The sequence below is a fragment of the Nestor notabilis genome, unplaced genomic scaffold (genome assembly GCF_000696875.1).
Source record: "Nestor notabilis isolate BGI_N333 unplaced genomic scaffold, ASM69687v1 scaffold19022, whole genome shotgun sequence".
NCBI classification, from domain to species: domain Eukaryota; kingdom Metazoa; phylum Chordata; class Aves; order Psittaciformes; family Psittacidae; genus Nestor; species Nestor notabilis.
In genome coordinates, this window is record NW_009919907.1 from 1 (window position 1) to 25,792 (window position 25,792).

At 37.3% G+C, this 25,792-nt stretch overlaps 1 protein-coding gene across 1 annotated transcript in view; it reads left to right on the top strand.

The window, feature by feature from the left end:
- Positions 1-309: 309 nt before the first annotated feature.
- RANBP9 (RAN binding protein 9) overlaps positions 310-25,792 on the top strand; it is a 39,418-nt gene continuing 13,935 nt past the window's right edge. Inside the window, exons 1-5 of the mRNA XM_010010455.1 lie at positions 310-328; positions 8,214-8,325; positions 19,535-19,587; positions 21,748-21,915; positions 24,696-24,718. Of these exons, the coding sequence (XP_010008757.1) occupies positions 310-328; positions 8,214-8,325; positions 19,535-19,587; positions 21,748-21,915; positions 24,696-24,718 (375 nt within the window). The remainder of the gene's footprint in view (positions 329-8,213; positions 8,326-19,534; positions 19,588-21,747; positions 21,916-24,695; positions 24,719-25,792) is intronic.

Below are 25,792 nucleotides of genomic sequence, written 5' to 3' on the forward strand. Positions count from 1 at the left end.
AACAATAACAGGAAATAACACACGCTCCTCTCCCTCTTTCTTGTCGTTCTCTGCCTTTCGAGCCCCTAAATTGTCCGCAGCGTGAGGAGAAGGGTCTTGTTTTTCCTTATTTCAGCTTTATTTTCTCTCGTTTCCCCTCCCCCCGCTTCTGTCGCGGTGCGAGGTGGGGGGGAAAGGGGCCGCTCCCCCCCCATCTCCGCCTCCTTGTGATCCTGGAGTGGGCATTATGTAAACTCTGAGACTTCCTTCGTGGATTCAGGTATCACCAGAAGGTTTGGGTCTGAGGCAGGAGAATAAAGGAGAATCGGCATGACGTGTCCTGCTTATGGTAATGAGCCAGGAAAGAAGTGGCTTTTCTTCTTTTTTTTCGAGAGAGAAGAGCAAGGGTTAAGCTGTTAAACACGGAAATGACGGGAGGGGAAAGCACAGAGAAAAACACGGTTTATTTTTAAACTGTGAAAAATGGAATTAAAGCCACTGGTGATAGTGTTGCCTAACTATTATACAGCCTACAGCGTGATCTGAGGGAAGGAATGCTAATAGGGCTTGTGTTAAAAAAGGTGACTTTATAACTTTCTGCCTAGACGTTTTGTAGTTAAAGTTACCGATTTTCAAAGAAGAGGTAAAAATCGGAGTATCCATTTCTGTAAATCAGCAAGCGGTGATGGAAGAAAAACTTGTGTTGATTGTTATGAAATGTCATAAAACCTGGAAACATAAGCATACACTCTGACCTGAAAAAACACAGACACATCTGGTGTTCTAGGCCCAAGTCCTAAAGTAGAAGTGTTGTGGATTCAAAACCACTTCTGAGTTGGCCGCGAAGGACTGGATCTTTTGTCAGTCTGTAGTCAAATGAACTTAATGGGAGGGGAAAAAAACAACCTTGCAATTACCCTTTTTCAGAGTTTACAGTGGGGAAATTCAACTGAAATCTCGATAAACATGTTACTGTTTAATCGGAGGAGGAAAACGGCAACACAAACACATGGCAGGATTTGGCTGCCATGAAAGGATTAAATGTACTCTCAGAGACTTTTTTTTTTTTTTCTTTCTAGAGAGGCATTATTATTACATACAAAATACTCTGTTAAAAATGCTAAGTTTAATGCACCATACAAAGATAATAAAGGAGGTTGATGACTATAGAGCAGGTTTCTGGGAGGCACTGAGTGATTTAAGGACATGTAATTTAATACTCAACTCTGAATTTCCTGGCTTTTGTTCAGTGTTTTATGACCTTGTATTTTTAGAAGCATTTTGTATTTTCTGGTGCTCAGGGGCAGCGGGTTGGGCTTTTTTTGTTTATTTTTGTTTCGGTTTTTTTTCCTCCTAAGATGGTCATAGCTTTATGGCCCTCAAAGTCTTCCTGCTGGTTTGTTTTGCTTTGACCAACTCCTTTTGCTCAGGGAGTAGAATTTAGAGATGGAACCTCTCTGGTCTGTCAATGTAATTGTAGAAGTGTATTTTCAAGCTTTCTGGGTGCTATTCCTGTTTTTCCTCACTTATCTGTTTTGCCTTGGTGTTTAAAAAAAAAAAAATTACCTCAAAGAAAATACTAGTGGCTCAGTGTGTTTCTGAAGTATAGATAACATAGGAAATACTGTGGATACCTACCAGAAGTCAAAAAGCACTGTCAGTAGGTTATAATAATAAAATACCTTTACCCTAGCTCTTAAGTAATAGTAAGTGGTGAAGGTTGAAGCGTTCTAGATTAGCCCAGAGGACTCTGAAAAGGAGAGGTGCCAATATAACATGTACAGGCTTTTCTTTCTTCTAACTGCAAATGGGAGCAAGTGGCTTCTTAAGTGGCCCATCTTCCTGGTACTTTATGGAAGGTGGCTATTAGGGCAGACCCATGTATAGGTTTGTAGCCTGGCACCTGGAGTTGCTAACCAGGCCAAGCAATGAATGGTATTAGGGCATTCCTACCTGAGAACTGGGGTAAAACGCGCTAAAACATCTGCTGCCTTTCCTCTCTCCTGGATCTTTTAGCCCTGAGAATACAGTAACAAGAAGAAAACTAGGAGGTTCAGTGAGGAGAATAAGGGAAGATAGCGAGTAAGAATGTGCTTAGCACTGCAAAATTTTGTTTCTACAATTCAGTTGCAAGTAAAAGTCACAATCAAAAGCATTCAAAGTATCTTCTCGTGGAATATCGGCACTTTCAGTGCTTCTGAAGTTATCTAAGTAGTAGTGGAAGAACGATAGACGGTTTTATTGAAATCTGAATAGCGCATTGACCATGGATAAAGATCTGTTGTATTCTTGACCAAAATACTCAGGGAAGGGAGAGAAGACAGATCTGTTCAAGGAGGCCAGTAATTAAAAGCAGTTCTTACTATTTTGTGCTTCTGAAGTTGTGTACTTAAGCTTTCTCTGGTGCCTCTGTAGATTTCTCGCTATAGAACTGTTTTTTCTTGAGTAATTTCCTCCTGTTTGTGACTGATGGAAGGTGCAAAGAGGTAACATCACTGCTCTCCTTCCACTTTGAATGTGTTGGGGATAATTGCCTCTGAAAAAATGGGTGGGGGGAACAATCAGAGCAAAAGCTTTCAAAGTAATTGTTTTCATATAATTAGCTTCATAATTTTAATGTGCTGATGTGTTGCGAGCAGTGGTATTTTTGTTTCATTGGTTTGTGAGAGGAATGATGGTCCTTTCTATGTAATTTTGAAGATTCCTTTCATTTTCTTGCATACCAGTGGACAACTTGTATGGAAATATGAGCTGCAGTAGATGTCTCTTTCTACCCATTGCAGCTGTGGTGCTTTGTGCACTGCATTTCTGGACCTGAAGCTTTTTGCAAGCATCCTAGAGAGCGTTTAAAGATCAAAACTGCCACAAAACCAGACATTGATCAAGCAGTGGAGGTTTAAAGAAAGGAGTACAATCTAGCATGAGGATACCAGCTCTTTAAATTTTGTTGAGGGTCAGTGGTCTGTTGTGTTACCTCTCAAAATCATAGTGTTACTTAAAAAAGAAAAGGAAAACATACATGGGGAGGTGGTTGAAGGGAAGTTGCATTGACTGCCATGTTGTTTACCAGAGCAGGCTAATTTCTTTCCACAATGAGCTATTCTGTTATACTTTTACAAATTCTGACTCTTGATTAGAAAGCTTTGTCAAAATTTGGATGTGAAATACATACATGTTGCCGTCAGTGGTACTGTAATATACATTAAAGACTATACCCGAGGGTGGTTTTGGTTTTCAGTCAGGCAGACGTACATTTCTGTGTTGCTGCCAGTTAGCTGTGTAAGCTGATAAAATGCTAACGCTGTCTTGGTGACTGTTGTACATGGTATATCTATATAAGGGAGACATGAAAAACAGGAGTAGAAAGTAAGTTACGTCATTTCACTTAATCGTAATTTTAACAGCTCTGAGCTGTAGGGAAGTGGTTCAGCATATAAGGGTTCAGACAAATGTTTATTATATGTACAGGTGTTGCCGCACAAAATATGTAGCTATGAAGGCAAGACATCTTTTAAAATATTTCTACGTATTTCTAAAATACTTAGAATTAACACGTGTCTCATTGGGAAGAGGGATTTCATAAATGCCGTGTGTAATATGAATGTTCCACTAGACAGACAAGTTCAGTTTCCAGCAGATAATAATCTATGCTATATAGTATAAGGAGATAAAAATACAGACTCAATGCAGATTGTACCCATGAAAGAATCTATATACAGAATTAGGTAAACAGACTAAATCATTAGTGCTAAAACCATGGAAAGTCCTCTAGTAACTTCACTTAAGTTAGTCTTGTGACAGTTGTCCACAAAAAGCTGAGGAAAGTTATGCAATTTGAGTAAGCTGCCATTGTGTGAACTTTTTCTAATGTATCACAGGCCAGGAAATCTTAGCCAGACATTTATTTACGATGCGGTTGCTCTTGAACTGCCTCTAGTGCCAAACTAAAAAAAACTAAGAAAAAAATTTTCGGTACAAACTGTACATCCCAATTTCTGTAACAGAAAAGGATATAACTAAAGGAAGTAACTAAACCAGAAGAGGATTCTTTAGTAATAGTTTTGTGCTGTCCATTCAGTGATACAAGGATGGTGTCAATTTTTTCTGACAGAAAACACTTGAAGTACATTCAGTTCAGTATGCCTGTTCTGGACACCTTTGTAGCTTGGAGATATCCTGCTTTTTTTAAACTGGGGGAAAAGTTGAAGTAAAATCAGTAATTTCTGCATGCCCTTCCCCTGCCCACCCCCCACCCCTCTTGTCTCAGTGAAACTTTCCTAATGAATTCAACAGAATATTAGGCCTTGATTATTTTATTTTTGGCAGCGTGAGCAAGTCATTGAAGCACCTGTTGGAAATAACTGCTGTTCAGCTTATGTAAACTTCATTTAAGGATTTAAGCTGTATAAATGCTTACTTTTGTCTAGGTAGGCACACCCATAGGGTTCTTTTGGACTATTTGGTGCATATGCATTACATACTTAAATTTAGGTTCAAAGATTGTATTTTTGAAAACTGAAATGGCTTCTCCAAATATGGTTTTATCAGAACTGCCTTTTTTTCAAGTAGATGGAATTTAAATTTGATTAATTTCAGTTTAATTTTGCTAAAGGACACTACTCTCAGTAAAAATCATCAGTGTAAATAATTGCTTAAAAAATAAAGCTTTACTCCTAAATCATGGTTAACTCATGATTGATAAGCATTTCTAATGAAAGCCCACTCAAAAACAGTTCTGGTAACTGAACTTACATGTGATCTGTGTAAAGTTTTAGCTTTGTATGACTATTTTCCCTTCTCTGCCCCAATGCATGTTTGCAGAATTCTCTTTTTAATGCTGAAAATTACCAAATCTCAGTGTTAAATACATACTTAAATACATTACTTTTAAAGTATAAAAACCTTAACTGTAGCTTGCAGCTATGAAAGAACTATGTTCCCTGGTTTAAGGAACATAGGGCAGCGTTCTTATGATCTCCTTCAGGCGTTTGGACCTTCCAGTTCAGAAGTTTGAAGTTGAGTGTCAAAGTTCCTGCTTTTACAAGCAAGGAAGTGGGGATTCAGGTTACCAGGGAACGTGACGACAGTATATAATGTCAAGTTAATGGGCCAGTCAGTTCAGTGTCCCATCAGTGACAGCTGCCATAAGTGAGTCCCTACAGAAAAATCTAGAAACAAGGTGTGTCTGTGTGTTCCCTTCTCAGTTTCCACCCATTTTAAGCTGAACGGCATCCTGAGCTGAATGCAGTTTCTCAGTTAACTTCTGTTCTAGAAGCTTGCCCAGCATCCACTAAACAGCAGCATCTGTAGCAGACTTTGGTAAGCAATTTTGCAGTTCAGCTACATGTTCTGTAAAGAACCTCCTTCTTATTTTAAAGCTGGCTCATAACTAGCATCTTGTGACTCTTCATGCAGTCCAGCGTACCTCAGTAGTACTGAAAGTCTCAAGTAGCATGTTGAGACAATATAGAGGTATCTGGGGTATTTAAAAGTAGTTAACTGCTTGATGCAGTTGAATTTGCTGTTAGAAGTAATAACTGTAACTGCAAATAAAAGCAATACACTCAAGTAGTAAAATGGGATTCATAGAAGATTATATTAAAAGGACAACAGGCGTCTTCTGGTTTAATGGGATGAAAGTAGTTTTGGGCACTGACTTCCCCAAGTGTGTTGCTTCACCACATGAGGTGTTTGGCAATACTGGTTAAGGTATCGTGTTACTTCTGCCCCTGGGTCGACCTCTTATTTGTGGTGCGACAGCTGTGTGTGGCTGTGTTGTGAACTGGATCAGGGAACTGATCTGCTGCTTAAAAAAAAATCTGGTGGGTTTCTTAAAGCCCGATCATCTAATCAATTGGGTTCATGGTATGTCCTCCCAAATAGCTGTCTGGACTGGGGAGTGGGAGAAGGGGACTGGTTTCAGGAAGAGGTGCCTTAGTACCTTAAATCAGTATTGTTTCCAAACACTTAGACTGTGATTTCACAAAACAAAGTCTGCTGGGTAATGGATGTACATTTTCAATAATATTTGGCTAGTTCCTACTACTTTAGTCTTCTCTGTGGAAGACTTGCCCAAATAAGGAGACTGACTCAGACTGAAACTACACAGATTGTCAAGTGTATAGAGTAACCAAGGGAACTTATTTGCAGTCTATTTTAAAATAAAAACCTAAGGACATCTAAAAAGAAAGTATCATTCCTTTGCTGCACCCCTTCCTCTAACCAGTGCATCATTTAATCAGCGCTGTCTGAATTTAAGGGATCTCTCAGGAGTTTAATCTTCAGCCCCTAAAGTTTTGGGTGCCTTTTAGCTCAAGGATTGCTGCATACTTAGGAATGATAATCTAATTTATGGTAGCTAAATAGTAAGCTACCAGCACTTGAAAACCAGACAAACCTATGGAAGCTCTAAGGTTATGTACTTGGTTATTACCTTGGTTGACACAGCCTAAGGAAATAACTTAAGTGGTGAACAATAAAACATGCATGCTGTCTTGTGTATGGAGGAGTAAATTACTGTTTTTTCCTCATACAAGATGTCTGAAAACAACATGCAGAAGCTTAGTATTGTAAAACCTGTGAGGTGATTGAGGGATCTTTATATAAAATGTTTAGTAATAGCATGTTGAAGTGAGCAATGCATTTGCACCCAGAAAAGTAAGATGGCTAAAGGTAGTAGTACACTAAAGTGAACTGGTTACATCAGAAAAACTTTGTGGGTTAAACCTAATCTCAGTGAATAAGAACTTGTGCTGTGTTAGCAAAGTTTCAGATGCAGATGCGTTCACAATGAAGTGGAGAGTTCTCCTTGGCTGACTGTATGCCTTTTGGTAAGAGATGGTGCTAGCTCTACAGGCACATAAGCTGTTTACTGTTTTACCAACATTTTCACTAGATGGCTCTGTGCTTAGAGGTTCAGAAGTGTAGGTCAGCTGTGCCTATCTTTCTGTCTGGGTGTGTTGTCATTTTCCTGCAGCGTTTTCCTGTGTCACCCGGCTTGCTGTACGTGAGACATGATTAATCTGTGCCTGAGGAGTAATTCCAGTGTTAATGCCACTGGAAGGAGTGTAGTTATAATTTTTTGGCATACACAGACCAATTGCTATGCAGGTGCAGTAGGCTTCCCTGTCTGGACTGGAGATGACAGCTGGAGTGCTTGCAGCCCAAATGATTTGCACAGCACACTCCAGGCAGTCATCTCTCTTCATCATGCCACAGATCCACATGGAGTGTGGGCATGGGATCTCCATGAATTATGACAATGACGTCTGTTCATGGTTGCCGTCTTACTGAAAGACCTCTTGCCAGGATCCAGTATACTTTTCAGCTTGCTCTATTTTTTTTTTTTTTAATTTTTTTTTTTTTTTAGTCTGTCCTGTGACCCCATGTTTATTTTCATGCAATAATTGTAGGATTTTGGTATGCCTGGGGGGAGACACTAAGTATGCTTGAACAGGTTGCTGCTATAACAAGTCATCTGGCCAAGTTGCCCTTGGAACGGTGGGCTGTGAAGAGGGTGACATGTTCAGGAGAGTTAGCCTTGGTGGAATGCAAGTGGCTCTTCGCTTTAGACTGAAAATCCCAAGAGTAGACAAGAGCTGGCACTGGGCATTCTTTTTGTGACAGAGCTGATACATAGTGAGCCTTATAAGAAACAGGAGTAGGAGCTGCATTAGCTCAGTCGCAGGCTGTAACACTTAATGCTGTCTTGAATAACATTCAAAACATGGAAACGAATTATGAGTTGTACATTCTATATAATTATGTTTATTCTGAAGGACATTCAGATTTAAAAGTATCTTAACTTGAAGATTCAGAAGCACTGAGCATTAGATTAAGCTCTGTTGTATCACATTTCAGTCTATGAGTAATTGTGTAAAATGTGTGCATTTGAGAAATCGCATATTTTCAAACCTAGGTCAGATTTTGCAAGTTACGTTATTTACTGTGATTAAACTTTTTTCTAGTTTCCCTTCAAATAATTGTAGAACCTTTTAGATGAGTATATCCAAAACTTCTCATAGCATGCTTAGTTGCAGTGCAGGTGCCTACAATGAAAACAATGTTGGAAGAAAATACTCTAGCATAAAAATGAAGTTGATTAGAATATTGTGTATTGTTTGCGCAATTACGTAAGCCTTCTATTTTGAATAGTTGGTATGTATACCTTTGTGTCATCTTCTGCAATTATCTAAAATATTTTTTGTTGTGTTTTGAATGCGATTATTTTTCAGGTCATGGAAAAACTCCGAAAGATGCTGCTTCTGTTCGAGCTACACATCCTATACCTGCAGCTTGTGGCATATACTATTTCGAAGTTAAAATTGTCAGTAAGGGAAGAGATGGGTAAGCATTGAGTGTATTATTAGTTATTACTTGAAATACTGTCTCACATCATCTTTTTTTCAGTTGACAAGTGTCTTTTATATCAAAACTTACTTTCATATTTTACTGCTTCTTATGTAGCTTATTTTGTTACTCATGAGAAGTTGTTCTCTGATACTTGGTGGTTTTAAGGAAATTGATTGTGGTATTTATTTTCCACAAATCGGTGTACACATGAAGTACCATAACAGATTCTTCTCATTTTATCTTGATAGAGAATTTAGGGTTTGAAAGGACATAGTTTGACCCTGCTTTTACCTTTTAAAGGTTGGGTTTTGGCTATGTGACTTTACAGACTTTAACGTAATTTTAGGACATGTGCAGCAGACCAGCTGATTACAACAGTGCAGTCTTTCCATGGATGTCTTAAAAATTTGAAAATGGAAAGTTATTCTTAAGGCTGCTTGTTGGTGAACAGTAATAAGAATAAATGGGAGTGGTCTGAATAGGTGCCTGGGAATTTGTCACCCTGTGGAAAGAACAAGAGTTAATGAGTGAGTGCAGCTGCTACTTCCCAGAATCCATCTGAATTACGAATCTGTTGAAAAAATAGCCTCTCGGTGCTGCTGCTGCTTTGTAGGGGCATTTATGAGTTTCTTACTAGTTGTGTTCTGAAAAGTTACCTCTGGGAGATTTCTTTGCTATGAAAAAACTTACATCTGTAGTTGCGTTTGTCACATTATGAAGACCTGATTATTATTAAATTGAGATGATAGCAAAACATGACTTGAAACACTAATGTCTGTAAGTTTTAGGAACACCTTTTGTGGGTTGTTTTTTATTTTTTCTTCCTTAGACTTTTTCTTTTTTTGTTTCTTAAATTGCCCTGCTGCTGTCAGATAAGGGGAAGTTCTTACTGTGATTTACTAGTGATGCACATGTCTCTCTTGAAATGTATTTCGACCTGCTTAGTTTGGAAGCTGGCTTTTTGAAGTGGTAGATTTCAAAAAGCGTCCATGTGTGGGAACGTTGTTTTACTTAGCTCCTCTAACACTTTACGTTTGACTTCTTTGTGTTGCATTTCAGTAATTTCTAATTCACTAGGCCACTCAGGGCAATCCTACAAAAGTAGAATTTGTTTTTTAAGAGGTTATTTGTGAGATGTACGTAGCTGAGCCTTGTGAAGTTGCCTGCTGAGACTGCTTAAAAAATGGAGAGGTACTTTTTTCAGTTAATGACAATACATACTGCCTTTTCCTTGCTTAAGTCTTGTGACCTTTCTTTAGTGGTGCTTTATGAAACATTAGCTGCATGATGAGCTGAGATCTTAATTTTTTTCATCATACAAGATAGTGTGGATATGGAGAATACTGTGCACAGAGCCAAAGCCAAATCTAGCTTGGCTGATACAGGAGTGGAGCCTTACTGGATATAATATGTCTATCTTTGGACCCTTTTTTCAGGTCCAGGAGGTCTTTGACTAGATGCAGCGTGAATCTCTTAGGGTTCAATGTTATGCTGCATTCAAACTACTAAATTAGCCTGTAATTAAATTAAAGTGGGGAATTAAATGCAGGGAAATAGATGTAGGTCTACAGAAACCAGTTTGTGCCTAATAGGGTTTATTAGTTCTTTCGCACTGCCTGTTGTGTTTCACCTGCAGGTGAAATTTTTACCATTTTTACCTTTTTTATTTTTCTTCTTTACTTCATATCTGGTAATAGGAACAGGGGTCAGGAAGGACCAGATCTGTAGAAGACCAGCATGTAGCTAAGAGGGTCAGTTACTGTTGCAAAAGCATCAAGGCCTGAGTGTAGCTGTGGATACATACAGCTGTATTTTATAGTACTGCTTAAGATAAATCCTAGACTACTCAAGGCAACTCAGATATCTATCTGCAAGCTGAAGTATAGCTTTCAACTTTCATAAATGTCAGTGAATAATTTAATGGTGTTTAATTTGAGTTACCTTTGGAAGTAGCCTTTACAACTTTTTTTTTTTTTTTTTTTAAATGAATTCAGCTTAAAGTTTTCAGTTCATCTATTATGTTATATGGGCAAGTCTAACAGCTTGTGTGCTCTAATTAGCATGACTTGCCTCAAGTCATCAAAAACCTTTTCTAAAAACCTGTACTAAAAAACTAGTCTAGGAAATCTAATATTTGGTGCTGTTGTAATACTTGATGGCACTGCTTCTGGAATATGATCTTGTGTGTATCAAAGTTGCTGGGCAATCACAAAGATTATTCTCCTCCTGAAGGAGCACAGCTCTTTTTAGTATAGGGCGTGGGTATGACATGGCTTCTTGTAGCTCTCTGCAACAGCAGTATTGGTTGTGTCACACTAATGACCTAGGTCATTTAATTCTTTATGTATTTGGGGGATAAAAGTTGAGTGAAAGTGCATAATAACATCAATTTCGCAGATGTTCATGATGGTCAACTTCTAGGCATTATGGACACGATGAAAGAAGCATGAAAGCAGGCTTACTAGGAAGGAAGAAATGGGTGCGGAGGTTGGTGTTGCAGAGCAGATGAATAATGAAGTTGCTTTTTGATATCTCAGTGGGGAGTGATGGGGCCATGCAGCAACTGATGGTAACTGATGGTTACAAAAAGGGAAGTCAGAAGTAAGGTTAGGAAAAGTAATAAGGTGGAAATATCATTCAAACAAAAACAGTCTTGGTATTTGTGCAGTGTTTGGCATGAAGAGTCCTGTGATTTTATTTTTAATGTGCTGCTACAGTACAGATAAGTGCAATAATTATCTTAAATATTTTTAATGTCTTGTTAAAAGTACTAACTGGCTGTCATGTTGCTCTGTAAATATTTTCTGTTGTTGTTCTTCAGTTTCCTTCCTGAATTTCATGTCTCCTTTTTCAGTCTGAGGACCTTTATATTTATTTATGTTCTCCTTCTATACTCTCTTTTGCTTTGTTTTGTTTGGCTTTGTGTGGAACATTGTGGACAGTGATGTGAGCGATTGGAGATGGTGACAGCAGATGAGTAATGGATGTAAGTATGGGGAACAGTACCAAGGTGATGATTAGACAGTGTGGTAGGAAGGAGAGTATTAACTGCAAGAAATTATATCTGCATCCCTATTGAAATCTGCAGTTAATGTAAACATAAATGTATACATACATGTCAGTTAATGCAAAGTACTGCAGCAAGTACTATCAAAAATTCTGATGTAGTTGGGGAAGCTAAACATAGTTTTAGCTTTAAATTAAACCTCTGTATGCTCTTAACACAGCCCTCATTTGTGATTGATCTGTTAGAAAACTAGAATTAACATGTAGTTTTTGTTCTGTAATTTCTTAATCCGGTCCTCAAGGGAGTAAGATAGGTATGGTGTTGCTTTTTGCATACAACCGTATTTTTAGTTTAATCTGAATTTCTGGAATAGGAGCTTAATTAAAGCAAACCACATCGTTGGTCTCAGAATGCGAATGAACAAGGGTCTGTCGAGTCATATGGTTCTTGTGATTTGGAGATGTAAGCTTTGGTCTTAAATCTGCTGTAATATTATACTGCCCCCTCACTTTCCAAAAATTACCACCATGGTGGCCATTCTCTTTTCCAGTCTTTCTGAAATCTTGATTGCGGTTTTCTTATGCTGCTTTTTACTGAGTTCGAGTTTGCTACTCTTACACACATTTGGATCTTCTGGTTCTGTATAAAGCAGTAATGCATCTGCCTACAGCCCCACAGCTAATATTTTATTTCAGATACCAGTTAACGTATCCCTCTTTCACACAACTAGAGATGCTTGCATGGTACTGTCATGGTTTATATGAACTGTAAGTCCTGTAGCTTTATGCTGCTCATGTGGGCATCCTTCTTTAATGGTGAAGAGTTGTCTATAATCTCTCTCAGTTAAAAGTCTGTGAGCTTTGCTGTAACCTTAGATTGCACTCTTTGGCATTTCACTCTAGCTATAAGCATACTCTGGTTCCACTCTCCAAGGGGCTGTCTTAAGGGTTAACCACTGGCTACCTGGCTTTCAGAAGCAAGCTACTTTTCATCATTTTATGTTATAAACAGCTTATATGTGTATGATTTACTGAGTGATCATTCATTCCTACAGGAATTTCAGTCTTAGGCTTTTTGGTTTTGTAATGAATCTCTTATTTTCCAGTCAGGCCAATGGTTTTTGAACGATTGTAGTTCTTACTCTAAACCATAGTTTGAAGACTTGGTGATATGGCCATGAGAAGAAACAGCCCTTGAACGCTCACTGAGTTCATGACCCTTGTCCCAGTTTGTAACTGCATTAACTTCATGGTAAACCAGATTGGGTAGCTCATTCTTCAAAAGTTTATTTCAAGAGTTAGTTTTCAGCCAGGTTCATTCCCCAGTATGGCTGTTTGTATTGTTTCATGAATAGCTATGGCAGCAAAAGAGAAGGGAACTTGAGGCAGAAATGATAATCTGAGTTCAGGAGAGTAGGAATGCTGCTTCTGGTCAGAGTACCAGATTCTGCCCACTTAGTTTCAATACAGCCTTTTGGTTTTTTAAATCTTGCACCAGGAGAGACCTTTTGTCTTGTTTCTTTCCAAGGAAATACAAACTTTTTGGGGAAATGCCTTTAACCTCATTGTCTTGAATTTCTGTCTATCCTTTAGCTTACTCACTGATTTGTCAATGCAATTACTAGCAATGGGCAAATGATAGTAATGCCCTGTACATCTAGATAGTCTTTAGTGTTTTTACAACAGTTGAGGAAGATGTATGATTAAAATGCAAAATCCTCTAAGCAGATGTGCTTCTTTTTTTCAATGAAGAATGAAAGCAATTGGAAATGGTAAGCCATCTAGAAGAAAAAAATGAAAGCTAGGTTTAGAAAAGCTTTAGTCTTTTAGTAGATAGCACTCAGTTTACACTTCTGTAAGCATGGTTGTTTAGTCTGTGGTGTGGTTGTACTGATTCAGATCTTCATAGATGTACTTTATATTGCATGTGCAAGTACTGCTAAATGTTCTGCACTAAAATAAAATGTTACTATAGAAATTCGCATAAAGTAATCAGTATGCTTTTTGGTAAAGCAGTGTTAATAAGGCTTTAGATTATGGCTAGATTATAGCTGTTTTTTAACACTGGCCATACAGTCATCTGTCGTTTTGGCGGTATCTTGTAGTACGTGTTGTGTATGTTAAGAAGGGGGTGAAGAAAGAAAAAATGAAGAACTGTCCAAACCAGAAATACGGTGAGAATTAAGTTTGAGTTTTCATTACACACATGCGTATGGTTTAGCCTGAGGTGTTTCAGTGTGTTTGAGTGATGTTTGTGAAATACAAATGCTTTGTTGTCTTTCAGAGCATGTATGTATAACTCTCTAAACAGAAACCATACTTTTCTAATTACAAATAGTTTCTGTTGCAGTAAATTGGCTTTTCCTTTAGCATCCAGTATACCCATTTTCTCGTTCACAACAAAAGCATAAAACAATAAAATAAAATATAGCTGCTCTTTTGATTGTATTTTTGTACGCTACTAATCTAATGTAAAAATTTTGTGCAGTCTTAAGACCTATTTTTATAGTTTTGATACGTCCTCAAAGGTTATTTGTTACAATCACAGGCATTTGTTACAACATGCAAACTTCACTCAGTCTCTATTAACATATAAGTATGTCTTGCAGCATTATAAGCAGAGTACTTGTGTATAGAGTAGAATCTGATAAAGTCTGAAGTAGCTTTCTTGCATGAGTGTCTTCATGTGAAGCAGCAGCTGCAAGAAGAGATTGGGTCATGAATCAGCAAGTGTGTCTTTTCTTAAACTGTAGCAGTAATTCATTTTTCACCTGAGTGTACGAGACCAGACACTTGACAGAAATGAACAGCAGCTGAATGTGTAAGAGGATTATTTGAGGTTTGTGTTTAACTGGTCAGAAATACATGTAACTGGAACAAGAAAGTTTTATTTCTTTGTTGATGTTTTCTAGAACTGAAGATTTCTAATGTAAAAAAAAGTCAAGAGAATGTATTTCATTTCTCAGTCCCTGCTTCTTGCAGAATCTGAAGTTACTTCTTTCTCATGAGGTTCATTCACGTAAATATATTGTATAGATGATAATCTTACTGCAGCCCAGACTTACATTATTGTCTGTGCTATTACTCTTTTCTGACAGTGTGGTCCCCAAAAAGTGCTTAAGGAGAGGTGTCTCAAGGTGAAATTGTGCAACCTCAGAAAGTGAGGGATGTCAGGAAATGAGAATCATTCTAGGAACATGGTAGGAATCACAAGCAAAATGTTACAGGAGTAATAATTTCGAGCACTGTGCAAGACAACTGCCTGACTTTATGTTTTGTTTTGGTTTTTTTAATTTCTTTTTTTTTGTTGTGGTTTTTTTCCCTTCTCTATGTGGAACTGGAATAATTTGAAACTTGGGTTTATCATGTTCAAAATACTGTTTCCTTGGAAACATTCCATAAAATTAAACTTGTTTTCAATTTGAAATGAAAGACTCAAACTGTCTATGGCATATTTTGAAACATTTAAATAGAGATAAATTTAACAGCTCATTTCTTATTATGATTGTGCAGACAATAAAGATCTTGGATTAGCATATTTCTACAAAATTTTAATGCAGAGTAATGATATTAAATATGAAATTTAGATACCTTTTTAGAGTACTGTGTTTCTGACCTTACAGAGTCAGTGGAGACAGTGTAGGAGAAAATTATCTGGACTTTCTACATCCTTACAAGTCAGTTGTGCAAGCCATTTAGAAAATCATTTAGTCTTAAAATTCTTACAGATGTTGCAGTCTTTTGTACTTGTATCCTTTTCTAAGATACAAATGTGATAATAAAACAAACTACACCTGTTGTATAGCCTACTTTTTTTTTTTTTTTAATTTCAGAGTGTTAATTCTGCTTTTCTTAGTAGTCAATGCATTTGAAACATTAAGATGTTTTCAGTGGCCATATTTATGGGTGTAAACATCTGTTGGTGCTTGCACTTAGGCTCCTTACAGATATCATGGTAACTTAGGTTTTAACACCATATGGTTGAAGTTGCTTTCTTTAAATGTATAGCATGTGGGCGATAAGACGCCAGGTTGATTACTTACTTTCATCGTCGTCAAAAGAGCTTGCATTTCGATATAGCAGTTCTTCAGATTATACTGTTGTTAATAGAACATGTAGGCACAGTGAGATTCAGAAGGAATTTGATCCTTTGCAGACAGGTTGCTGATGAAGTCTTTGTAATAGGGGAGCTATTACCTTTTTTTTCTTTTTTTCATTACTTAAAAGTAACTCATTTTGCTTCTTTTTACAAATACAGTATAGAATATTTGGGTTTGGGTTTTTGTTTAATTTTTGTTGGTTTTTTGTTTTGTTTTAACTCAATAAATGGTTATTTAGTACTTAAATTTATCTTTAACCACTAGTAAGCTTTCTGAGGTACCTGTCATGTGGTATAGTTTTTGAGATTATGTATTACTTTCTGTGGAATGGGTGGGATAGGATATAATTAACCTGAATTCAGATTTTTATCAACCTCCATATTGGAAGATCTTCCTTAGACCTTCAATGCAGTGGCTAAAAGATCTAATGGAGCAGTTTCAAATAAAAGTCAGAATTGTGTATCTTTTATGAACTGCTGGGGTATTTTTCCTTATGTTTTAGCAGTCTAGTTCTGTATCATCTCTTACTGCTATTTTTTCCTTTTATTTGGTTCTGTTTGGGTTTTTTTTCTCACACTTGGTCTATTCAGACATCCAGATAGAGACTTTAGCTTCAGCTGCTTCTTAGACATTTCGCTGCCTGGGCTTTTGTGTCTGTGTTAGTGGGGAGAAACTAGGTATCGCAGTGCTTGTATTTTTGACATTGACATTTCTTTTGCTTTGTGGCAGTAAGTGTTAATCTTTAGCAGTTTTTAAACTCTGTAGTTTCATAGTATACCTAAAAATTTCTATATGACTTGAGGTTATGAAATGTAAACTAGAAGATGTGCTGAGACACTAAAATGATGATCTATATCTTTATGAACTGGAATAATAATAAATACAATTTAAAGTGAAAAATCAGGAGTATATAAGATGCTTTTGCTTTCTTGGTCCTAAGACCGATTTAGCTGCACTTTAAATTGGTTTTCAGCCACAGTCTCTTCAGTCTCCCATGGGTTGATTTCATGTATTCCATGGGTGGTTTCACATACTGTTTTTAATTTTTTGAGCTCCTGTAAGACGTGAGCGCTTTAGTAAGTTGATGAGTAACAACTGGTGGGACCAAAATGCTCAGAGGGATGGGCTTCTTAATATAAAGGGTTCCAGACCACTTCCTTGCATTTGCCTAGGTAAGTGATCCTCCCACCACAGTATCCAGAGATGTTTGTGTGGGGAGCTGAGATGGAGGCACCGTCTACAGGACAGAGGGAAGTGTTGGGGCAGGCGGCATCAGAACCACCCCATTATTCATCCTCTCTGGTCTTTCAAACCACGCTGTGTCATTCCATTTTTGGAAGGTGCAGCACCAGGAGCGTGCTGCTTCCTGGTGTTGACACCTCTGTTTCCCCAGGGCTGCTGTTACAGCATGACATAGTCTCAGTGGACCTGTTCTTCCTGTCTGTGGCTACCTCCCAGACCAAACCCATTCACGTGGCAGGACAGCAGGAAGTGCATCATGAACTGCCTGAGAACAGTGTGGGCCTGCATTGCACCTGGGTACTAGCATGAATGCTTTTTTTATCATGGGCCAAGGGAGGAAAACTTAGATGCATAGCTCTGACAGTGTTCTGATTCTGAGACACATGATACGTGAACTTTAAGGAAACAAACAGGAGGACTGTTTATGTAATTCCTCCCACTGAAGCAAGTCTTTTTGCAGGCAGTGACTCTGAACCTAAATGTGGGTTAAGCTTCTTTAAAAACCAAATAAAAAAGTATTTTTAAGCTTATGGAGCTTACAGGTGCCAGGAAAATGAAAAAAAAACCCCACCCTTAAATGTAGTGGTTTGGCATAAATACAACTGCTGTTACGAATTTTAGAGCATCTAAAGTCTATCTGTCATAGTACTGTTTCCCCCTTCAATTTCTGGCATACTATATATAGCTGAACATGAGATTTGCTATCCCTCAGCTATAACAAACAATAAATTAGCTTAACTGGTGAGCCTTTGATTTCACTCACTTCCAAACTATAAACTGTAGACATTCCTTTTTCCTTTTGAAAGATGTCTACAGTAAATGTGTCAATTGTTTGAAATGTTTTAATCTAATTTTACCTGAGTTTCTATGAATTCCAGCTCTCTTTGTTCCCAGCTGTATTAAATACAGTGGGTCTGTGTTTACAGTTGTTACTGAGTTAAAGAAGAGGCTCAGAAGATACGATATCTGGGGGAGAAAAAACAAGTGGTACCAAAATGTTACCTAAATGATGATTTTCTATCTCACATTTTACATTTTTTGTGTAATCTTACTTTTGTTTGTGTAAAAATACTGAAAGGAAACTCTGGGATGAAGATGTTTTTTTTTTTTTTTTTATATGACTCGCGTTGTAGAAGGCTTTTTGCAGTTGGTGGAGTTCTTTAAGTTATCTAAAATAATTTTAGAAAATTAGTTCCCTTTCTTTAATAAATTATCCTTAACAGGAGACTACAATAACAGATTTTCTGTCTTTACGTGAGAATCCATAATGCATCAAATTTCAGACAATGCTAAGAACAATTCTGCCATTATTATTTGAGACAAAATCAAGGGTTATCCACTTGTTGCTTTCATTTATAATTGTTTTGTTGAATCTGCTGCTGCAGTCATGCCTTAGTAATGTAATTAGCAGTGCAGCAAAGATTAATCCTTTTGTTTGTTGCCCTTTGCCTCAGCTCTTCAGTATCTCTAAATGCAGTATCTGCTATATGGTTCCAACGTTCCATTTCGTGCTGGTATGTTGAAAGGAGAGGAAGATGGTATCATACATTAGGAATTATCAGAGAAGTGCTTTGTAAATATCAAACGTAGAAGCAGGTAAGGTAACTGTTGGAAGTGATCAATAGAAAGAGCAGAAAGCCCAGTACACAATTAAGCATATGACTTCTGAGATTTGCTGCTCAGTTTCATTCTCTGTGAAAGGTACTTAAAACAGCAGATTAACCTGTACTTCCTAGAAGAACAGTTGCTTAAATGCATTTTATGAGATGGGAATACAAAGGTTTCCTAAACTATTTTCCAACTGGCATGGCTGATTTTTTTTTATTTTTTATTTTTTAAATATATACAGTTTATTATTTCATGACAAATTTATGTTAACTAATTTGAACTAGTGTCAGTGATTTTAATGTTTTGATAAACTAGAAAATGTTAGGTTTAGGTGATTTTTAGATGCTTTCTTTAGTCTCATGGGGGATTGGTTTAATTTGTGCAGGGGGGGATTGGTAAGTTTTCATTATGCTATTTCTCTTTTTGGGTTCTTGTCATCCTGATCATGAAATTACTTTTGCTTATGGAACAGAAGCAAAATTGTTTCTACTAACTTCACATCGTGTGATTTGGGAGTGGGGAGATTAATTTTTTCAGCTTTCCAGTACTTGCTATTAAATTGTTAACACTTATGCTGGACATGACTATACGAAAGCTACCTTTTGTAAAGCTGACTTTTGAACTTTATTGACCTAGGTGTAACTTGTTTAGTCTTAAGATTATGGGTTAATACAGTAAAATATTTTCCCTTGTTAGTTTGTCAACAGATTCTAAACAGTTAAGTAACATTGCTGATAAATGTCTCAAGATGGCACTTTGCTCTATGATCCAAGCCTTTAATGGTTTAGTGTGATTTTTTTTTTGTAAGTGCTGTGCTAAAGGTGCATTTTGGTGCAGAAATATGCAGAATTTTGCATGTATTTTGTAAAATGACTCATTTAAGATTATGTGCAAAACATGATTAGGTATGATGAAGATGATGAAATTGGTATGTGTATAGCTTTATCCCTAATTTAAAAATAAGGCATAGGCTTTGATGTTTTGTTCATACTTTATGGCTAATACCAGTATTCTCCATTGATAACCCAGTTTTCATCGCTTCCTTGAACCATATATACTAGGAATTACTTTTCAGTTCCCTTGCTGTTATACCACTATTAAATGACCCCTCAGCAGCTTAATTGGTATATGACTAATCAGCACAGTGTTTCTTGGCAATACCTTCATATATACACACACACACACACACACACACGTGTATTTTTGTAAGATAGAGGTACATTTCTTTTGTTCTTTCATTTTCACAGTTACATGGGAATTGGGCTGTCAGCACAGGGTGTGAACATGAACAGACTACCAGGTATGTTCCAGTTTTTATTACATAAGTTACTTATGTTGGTTAATTGTGGTTCTTTTCTAAATATGCTTGACTTTGGTAGGAAGGTTCTAGTAAGCAACAGAGTGTAGCATGACATCTCTGTGTTGTATCTGTCATCTAAATTATGTACTGCTTGCAGCTAAAATCAAGTTTAGCTCTTACTGTATGCTTGCTCCTGTGCTATCAATTCTGTGTTAATTGATAACATTATATATTTATAACATTATGCATACTTTTTAGCAGACAAATTTTAAAATTTTCCTCATGTTACCTGATAAAAATGAAGCTACAGATTTCCTTGCTCTGTAAAATGATTTTTTAGCAATAAAGATGAACCACTGTGATAAAAACTTTGTCAAACATGCCCAGAGAAGCTGTGGCTGCCCCATCCCTGGCAGTGTTCAAGGCGGGCTGGATGGGGCTTTGAACAATCTGGCCTAATGGAAGGTGTCCCTGCCCATGGCAGGGGGGTTGGAGCTAGATGAGCTTTAAGGTCCCTTCTAACCCTTCTAACCATTCTATGATTCTGTGAGTTTAGCTCTCCCACCATCAGTTTCCTTACCCTTACCTGTCCAACCTTAATAGTAAGGATGTGTAGCAGAGTATTTAGTTTAGACTGTTCCATTGACTTGCATGGTCAGGGATGCTGTCTTGTTGACAATTGTCTGCAGTAGCTCTGTATAGTATTTACAGAAGTTTTGTGTGTGTGTATGTGCTGTTTTTTTACTAGATCTTTAAATGTGTAAAACAGACAAACAACTCCCAACCTAAATAAACAAAAAAACAAAGCACTAACTGATTTTTTGAAATTGTTGCTATTAGCCAAGTATAAAATCATGTTAAATTGACCTCAGAAGTGTCTGTATTCTTTTTCTTATGCATTGTTAGTTTCTCACCCAAATTTTCTGGTAGAGATCTGTATGATGACAGCAGATCCCAGTTACACTGTGAGCCCAGTTAAGGGGGGATGAATAACTAGTTTGTGGCATTAAGTCATTTTGAGTATGATTTAGGATGCATTGCAAATAATTACCAAAGATACTGCTAATCAGTGTAACTGCAGTAATTTGGGGTACTTAATTTACTGAGAGATGCTTAATGTAGTGCCAGCTGAAGCTACCGATCATGGAGATTAAGGGTCTGAGTATGGAATAAACTTCCAAATGAAACTGTTAGGCAGAAGCTTGATAGAAGAATTAACCTGCAACCTTTTAATCTTTCAAAATGAGTTGTCAGTATAACTTTTCACAGTCACACTGTGTGCATATATGTATATGAAATTTGGCAATTTGTGTTAAATACCATGCTTCATACTATTTTGAATAGGCATTTAATAGACTTGCTAGGAAGATTTTGTGGTACCTGAAAGTTTACTCCTGTTGTATGTGTTTTTGTTTACTATTGAATTGCAGAGAATGTGGACAGGTATTTTGAAATGAGCAAAGACTAAAATTGCTTGCTGTGAATTTCACTGAGTAGTGTAACAATATGAAGCTTCTTAACTGGTTCTGCAGCTTCTTCACCTGCAAAATTAGCACCATATTTACATACATAATGATTTGCTTGCTGGCTGTGACTTACCTGTATTGATAATTTTTTTTCCTTTTAATTTTCAGGGCAGCAAAGCTAGTGACACTACAGTCTGGAGATTCTGCTATTACGCAGAGACTGCTTGCTGCTGAATAGTCATTGAGAATAATCAGGAGTAGAAATGTGTTTCCCCAGAGATGCATGTTTGGGTTTTAGCCAGGAAGAATTCGATTTTGACATATGGTAGCAATAGTTCTGCAAGATGAAAGGGAGAACAGGAGAATCTTCACTGCTTTACTGGGACATGTCAGATCTGCATATAGCTTTTCAAATTTCCATATTGTAGCTGATTATATTTTCGGTGTTGATAATTTTGTGAAAGAGAAAAACGTGTCACCTGAATTTGCATTACCTGTTATCTACTACAAAGGGAATTACCTTTTCAGCCATTTTGATAAAAGAAGTTGTGATTTTTTTCAAATCAAACAGATTTGTTAGATAAGAAATCTTAGAAAGCAGAAAGCTGAGCATAGTAATTAACTGTATTAACATAGTCTTTCCATTATTTCATAATAAAGGAAACAAATAAATTGCAACTGCTTTATTCTCTAGGTTGGGATAAACATTCATATGGTTACCATGGAGATGATGGACATTCTTTCTGTTCCTCTGGAACTGGACAACCCTATGGCCCAACATTTACTACGGGTGATGTCATTGGTTGTTGTGTCAACCTTATCAATAATACCTGCTTCTACACAAAGAATGGACACAGCTTGGGTATGGAGAAACATTACCGTTAATGATAACATTGTGTCTGTAAGTCTGTTGTAAATCTGAAACTCTCTTCGCGTCAGGAACAAAGTGTCTGAATAGTTCTTTCAATAGCCTTATGTGATTTAAGTAAAGAATTGGGAAGAATAATTACTTATGTGCCACTTGCACTAACATTCCTTTTGATTTTGGAAAGATTTGTCGTACTACCTCATTCCACAGGACCTGCATTTAAATAATACTTGATGCTTATAAGGTAATAGATAATAAGAGAATTGGAGAAATAGAAAATGGATATAGCTAAAATTCATTGCTGCTATATGAAGGACACAGCCTTCACTAAAACCTTACCTTGTATGGGTGTTATTTTGAGCATATGTTGGAGAACAGTGTCTTTTGGATTCTCAGTCTGGAGTCAGGCATACTTGGGCTAAAGCCATGAATTATGGAAGTTGTGCTAAAATTAAGTCTGTTAAACTCTTGTGGCAAATTTTAGTATTACCCAACACTGAAAGATGATTTTTGAGTTTGAAGATAGAAGAAAGGGGTAGAGTTACATTTTTTGATGCAGTGTATATATAATTCTGTTACTTAGTGCAGTTTAATGAGCAAAGATGCAGAGTGTAAAGAAAGAAGAGGAAAAAAATCTAGTCCCTGAGCAGATTTAGCTTTTGAGTTTTCCTTCTTCTGCTCAGAGCAGAGCTTAGGTGTCTCCAAAGGGCAATTCCAAGTAATACTTCTGTGATTCTATTCTATAATAATTTAATGTTTCTTCTAAATTGAATGAGTCTATATAGCTGCACTTAATACCTTGGCAACTATGGCAGTGGTACACTTGAACCATGCACTGTGTAGTAATGTCTTTTGGCCCTGTTTCAGGGTATATGTTGAAATGGAAAACAATAGGTTCATGTTGTGTTTACCCTAACTTTAACTGGATTAAAGCTGAGAAGGGTGGTCTTGCCTTACTCCCTTTTTGGAACTAGTAGCTGTGTGCCCGCAGGTAGGTTGGATCAGATCATTGGTCAACTAAAGAGACAGTGGGTTCCTGACTACAGTTATGGTCACATGCATGGAACAGCGAAGAAGGGAGGAGCAGAACCTTCTCTTTTAGTGGAAGTCTTAAAGCAGACTGGATTAGGCCAAATGTGAAACAACACTCCAAGTGATTAAAATCTGTTTGTAGAGGAGAACAGAGTGGCAGAGGTGAGGAGAGGCTAGTAAAAATGTCATCTGTCATAGGCAGAATCTGACAAACACTTTATGGATTTCAGAAGGAAACTTGACAGCTGTTCTGCTGTGGTGGGCTTTGCTAGCTTGAATTTCTGACAGAGGAAAATTGATTCTGTGTTTAGGGGAAAAAGAAATCAGAATTCTTGGCTGTCTTGCTGAGTTGTTTCTGCCAGTTGTCCAGAATTCCTATACGATCGTGACTTGGAGGACATTTATGTTTCTTCTCTGGGCCTCAGATGCAGTCTAGAGTATTGGTAATCTTTGGCTCAGCTTGGGTTTGATGCTGCAAAAAGGGCTAAGCAATTATGTATGCAAGTGTGAAATCATGGGTTAAAAAAACCCAACACCACCACCACCACCACCACCCTACAAACCCAAAAACTAAACCCCTGCAAAACCCCACTACCTAGATGTCACTCAGTCATCAGTTATCATTTATATGTCTTGTTTACTGCCATGGTTACTTTGGAAAAGGGCGAGTTGGATGTCAAAATGTGACAAACAGGAAGTTTATAAATAGTTAAGGTGTGAACAGGTAATGAGAGACATGTTAGATTTGAGATGTGATGTGAGGAAATGGATTCACTCTATTTGTCATTCTTTTGTATCAAAGATTTGAGTAAGGAATCCAGATACTGCTGGTGTTTGCAATCTTGCTGAAGAATGGAGATGGAAAGCAGAGGTGGAATTTAGGACAAAAGGTTAAAAGCTTTGTTTTGATCTTAAATTTGAGATGGCAATGATACAAAATAAATGAGAGTTTCAAGGGATAAGTGGATTTCAGTCATTATGCACTTGTAAAAGAATAAATTAGAAGAAATACTTGCAACAGTAAAGGAAATTATGAAATACTGTTAGCATTTGGCTGCCAGAAGGAGATTTCCTTATACTTATTTTTTAACTGAAAGCTCCCCCACTTCCCTCTCTAAAATTGCATGAAGTTCCCGAAGTGTATAGAGGTCAGATTTTTCTCTAATCCTGAGACAGCAAAATCACTGCCTTGGTCTTAGGGGTAGATGGATGCTTGTAATTGCACAATAAGGTAGTAAGCTACTCTGAAAACCAGAACACTGTGGCGTGGGTTAGAATGAGGTATTCTCCGTACTAGTTTGGAGTATTACAGGCTGCTTATATAAAAATCATGTGATTTTTACTTGTGAAGATAAGTAATAGCAAACAAAAAAAGACACCATTAAATCTTGCTGTTGCAGGCTCAAGACATGCAAGTGAAGAACTTTGCCTCTTTGTTCTGTAGCCAGAAATTTTATACTTTCTCAGCTGTGTATGTGCATGATGTTTGCTAAATCTTGTGTCCTGTGTTGAAAAATTGAGGGCAAATTAAGTACTTTTGAATGACAACTACTTTTTGGCAATATTGCCTTTGATTACTCAAGCACATCAATTGTGCCTAAGCATCACTGATGTCACCATGCTTAACTACTTATTCCTGAGATGGTTTGGGTGAGTTTTCTGAACATGTAATGATACACTTAAGAAAATGAGGCAAGGATCCAGACATTTGAAAATTAATCTTAATTTTCTCTTCGTTACAGGCATCGCTTTCACAGATTTACCGGTAAGAGAAGTGCATTTTCAAACAGCTTTCCTTCATATTATAAACAGATGTTTCAGGTGTTACTTGTGTTTTCCTCATGTTTCTTGGAAGTATGGTGATAATCAGCTTAACCAATTTAATACCATAAATTTTTCCTCACCATTTAAGTGGTGATTTGCTAATCAAAGTAAAAATTTTTTTTGATTTTAAACTGATTTTCACAGGGGTTTTTCTTTTCGGGTTTTAACAGGCACTTCTAATGGAAGTGTAGCAGGAAATAATGCATATAAGTAGTTGTTACAGACTTTGTTTGATATATGCAGGCCTTACATACAAAGTGAAAGCTATATGAAACACCAGCATGGTGCATGTGTGTGTTCAGCTGTGTATCATCCACAGAGAGGTTGGCTACTTAAGACATGGTGACAGTAACTCATCCTTGATGTCCGGTTTTCAAAATCTTTCTCTATATTGTTCACTCCATAAGGTCAAATGTGTCAGAGTTTTGGTTTGTTACTTTTTAAAGCAAGCTTGCAGATACCTGAAGTTGTCTAGCTTTTCAGTCAATTAAATTGTAATTTCCTTAAAATTGTTAGAAATGTGTTCTACATGCTTCTGGTACTGGCGTGGTGCTGCACTTTTGTTTGTTTGTTTGTTGTGTTTGGGGTTTTTTTTCACCCGCTTCATTTATCATTTAATCAGGTTAGGGTGAAGTGTGTGAGCCATTTCCATCTGGCCAATGACTCCCCTTTGCTATGGCCTTAGGAGTTGAGGACAGATACTAAAAACAAAAATGAAGTCAGTAACTCAGGGCACCTCCCAGCTCCACCACAGGGTTGGGTGCTTCGTGTAGGAAGCTACTGCAACTGTCCTGGATCTGTGGGACACCAGCAGGGCTCCTTGATAGTACGTGGTAGCAGCACAGGAAAACTGACACTGTAATTTGAAGTTTGAACCTGGACCCCTTCTCATTAGAATCAGTTGTATTCAGCTCATTAAAAGATTTGAGGCTTGTGCTTTGTTAATTTTTTGGGCTAGGTAACACTGTGAGCAAGGTTTATTAAGAAAAGAAAGGGGAGGGGGGGTTGGGGAGGA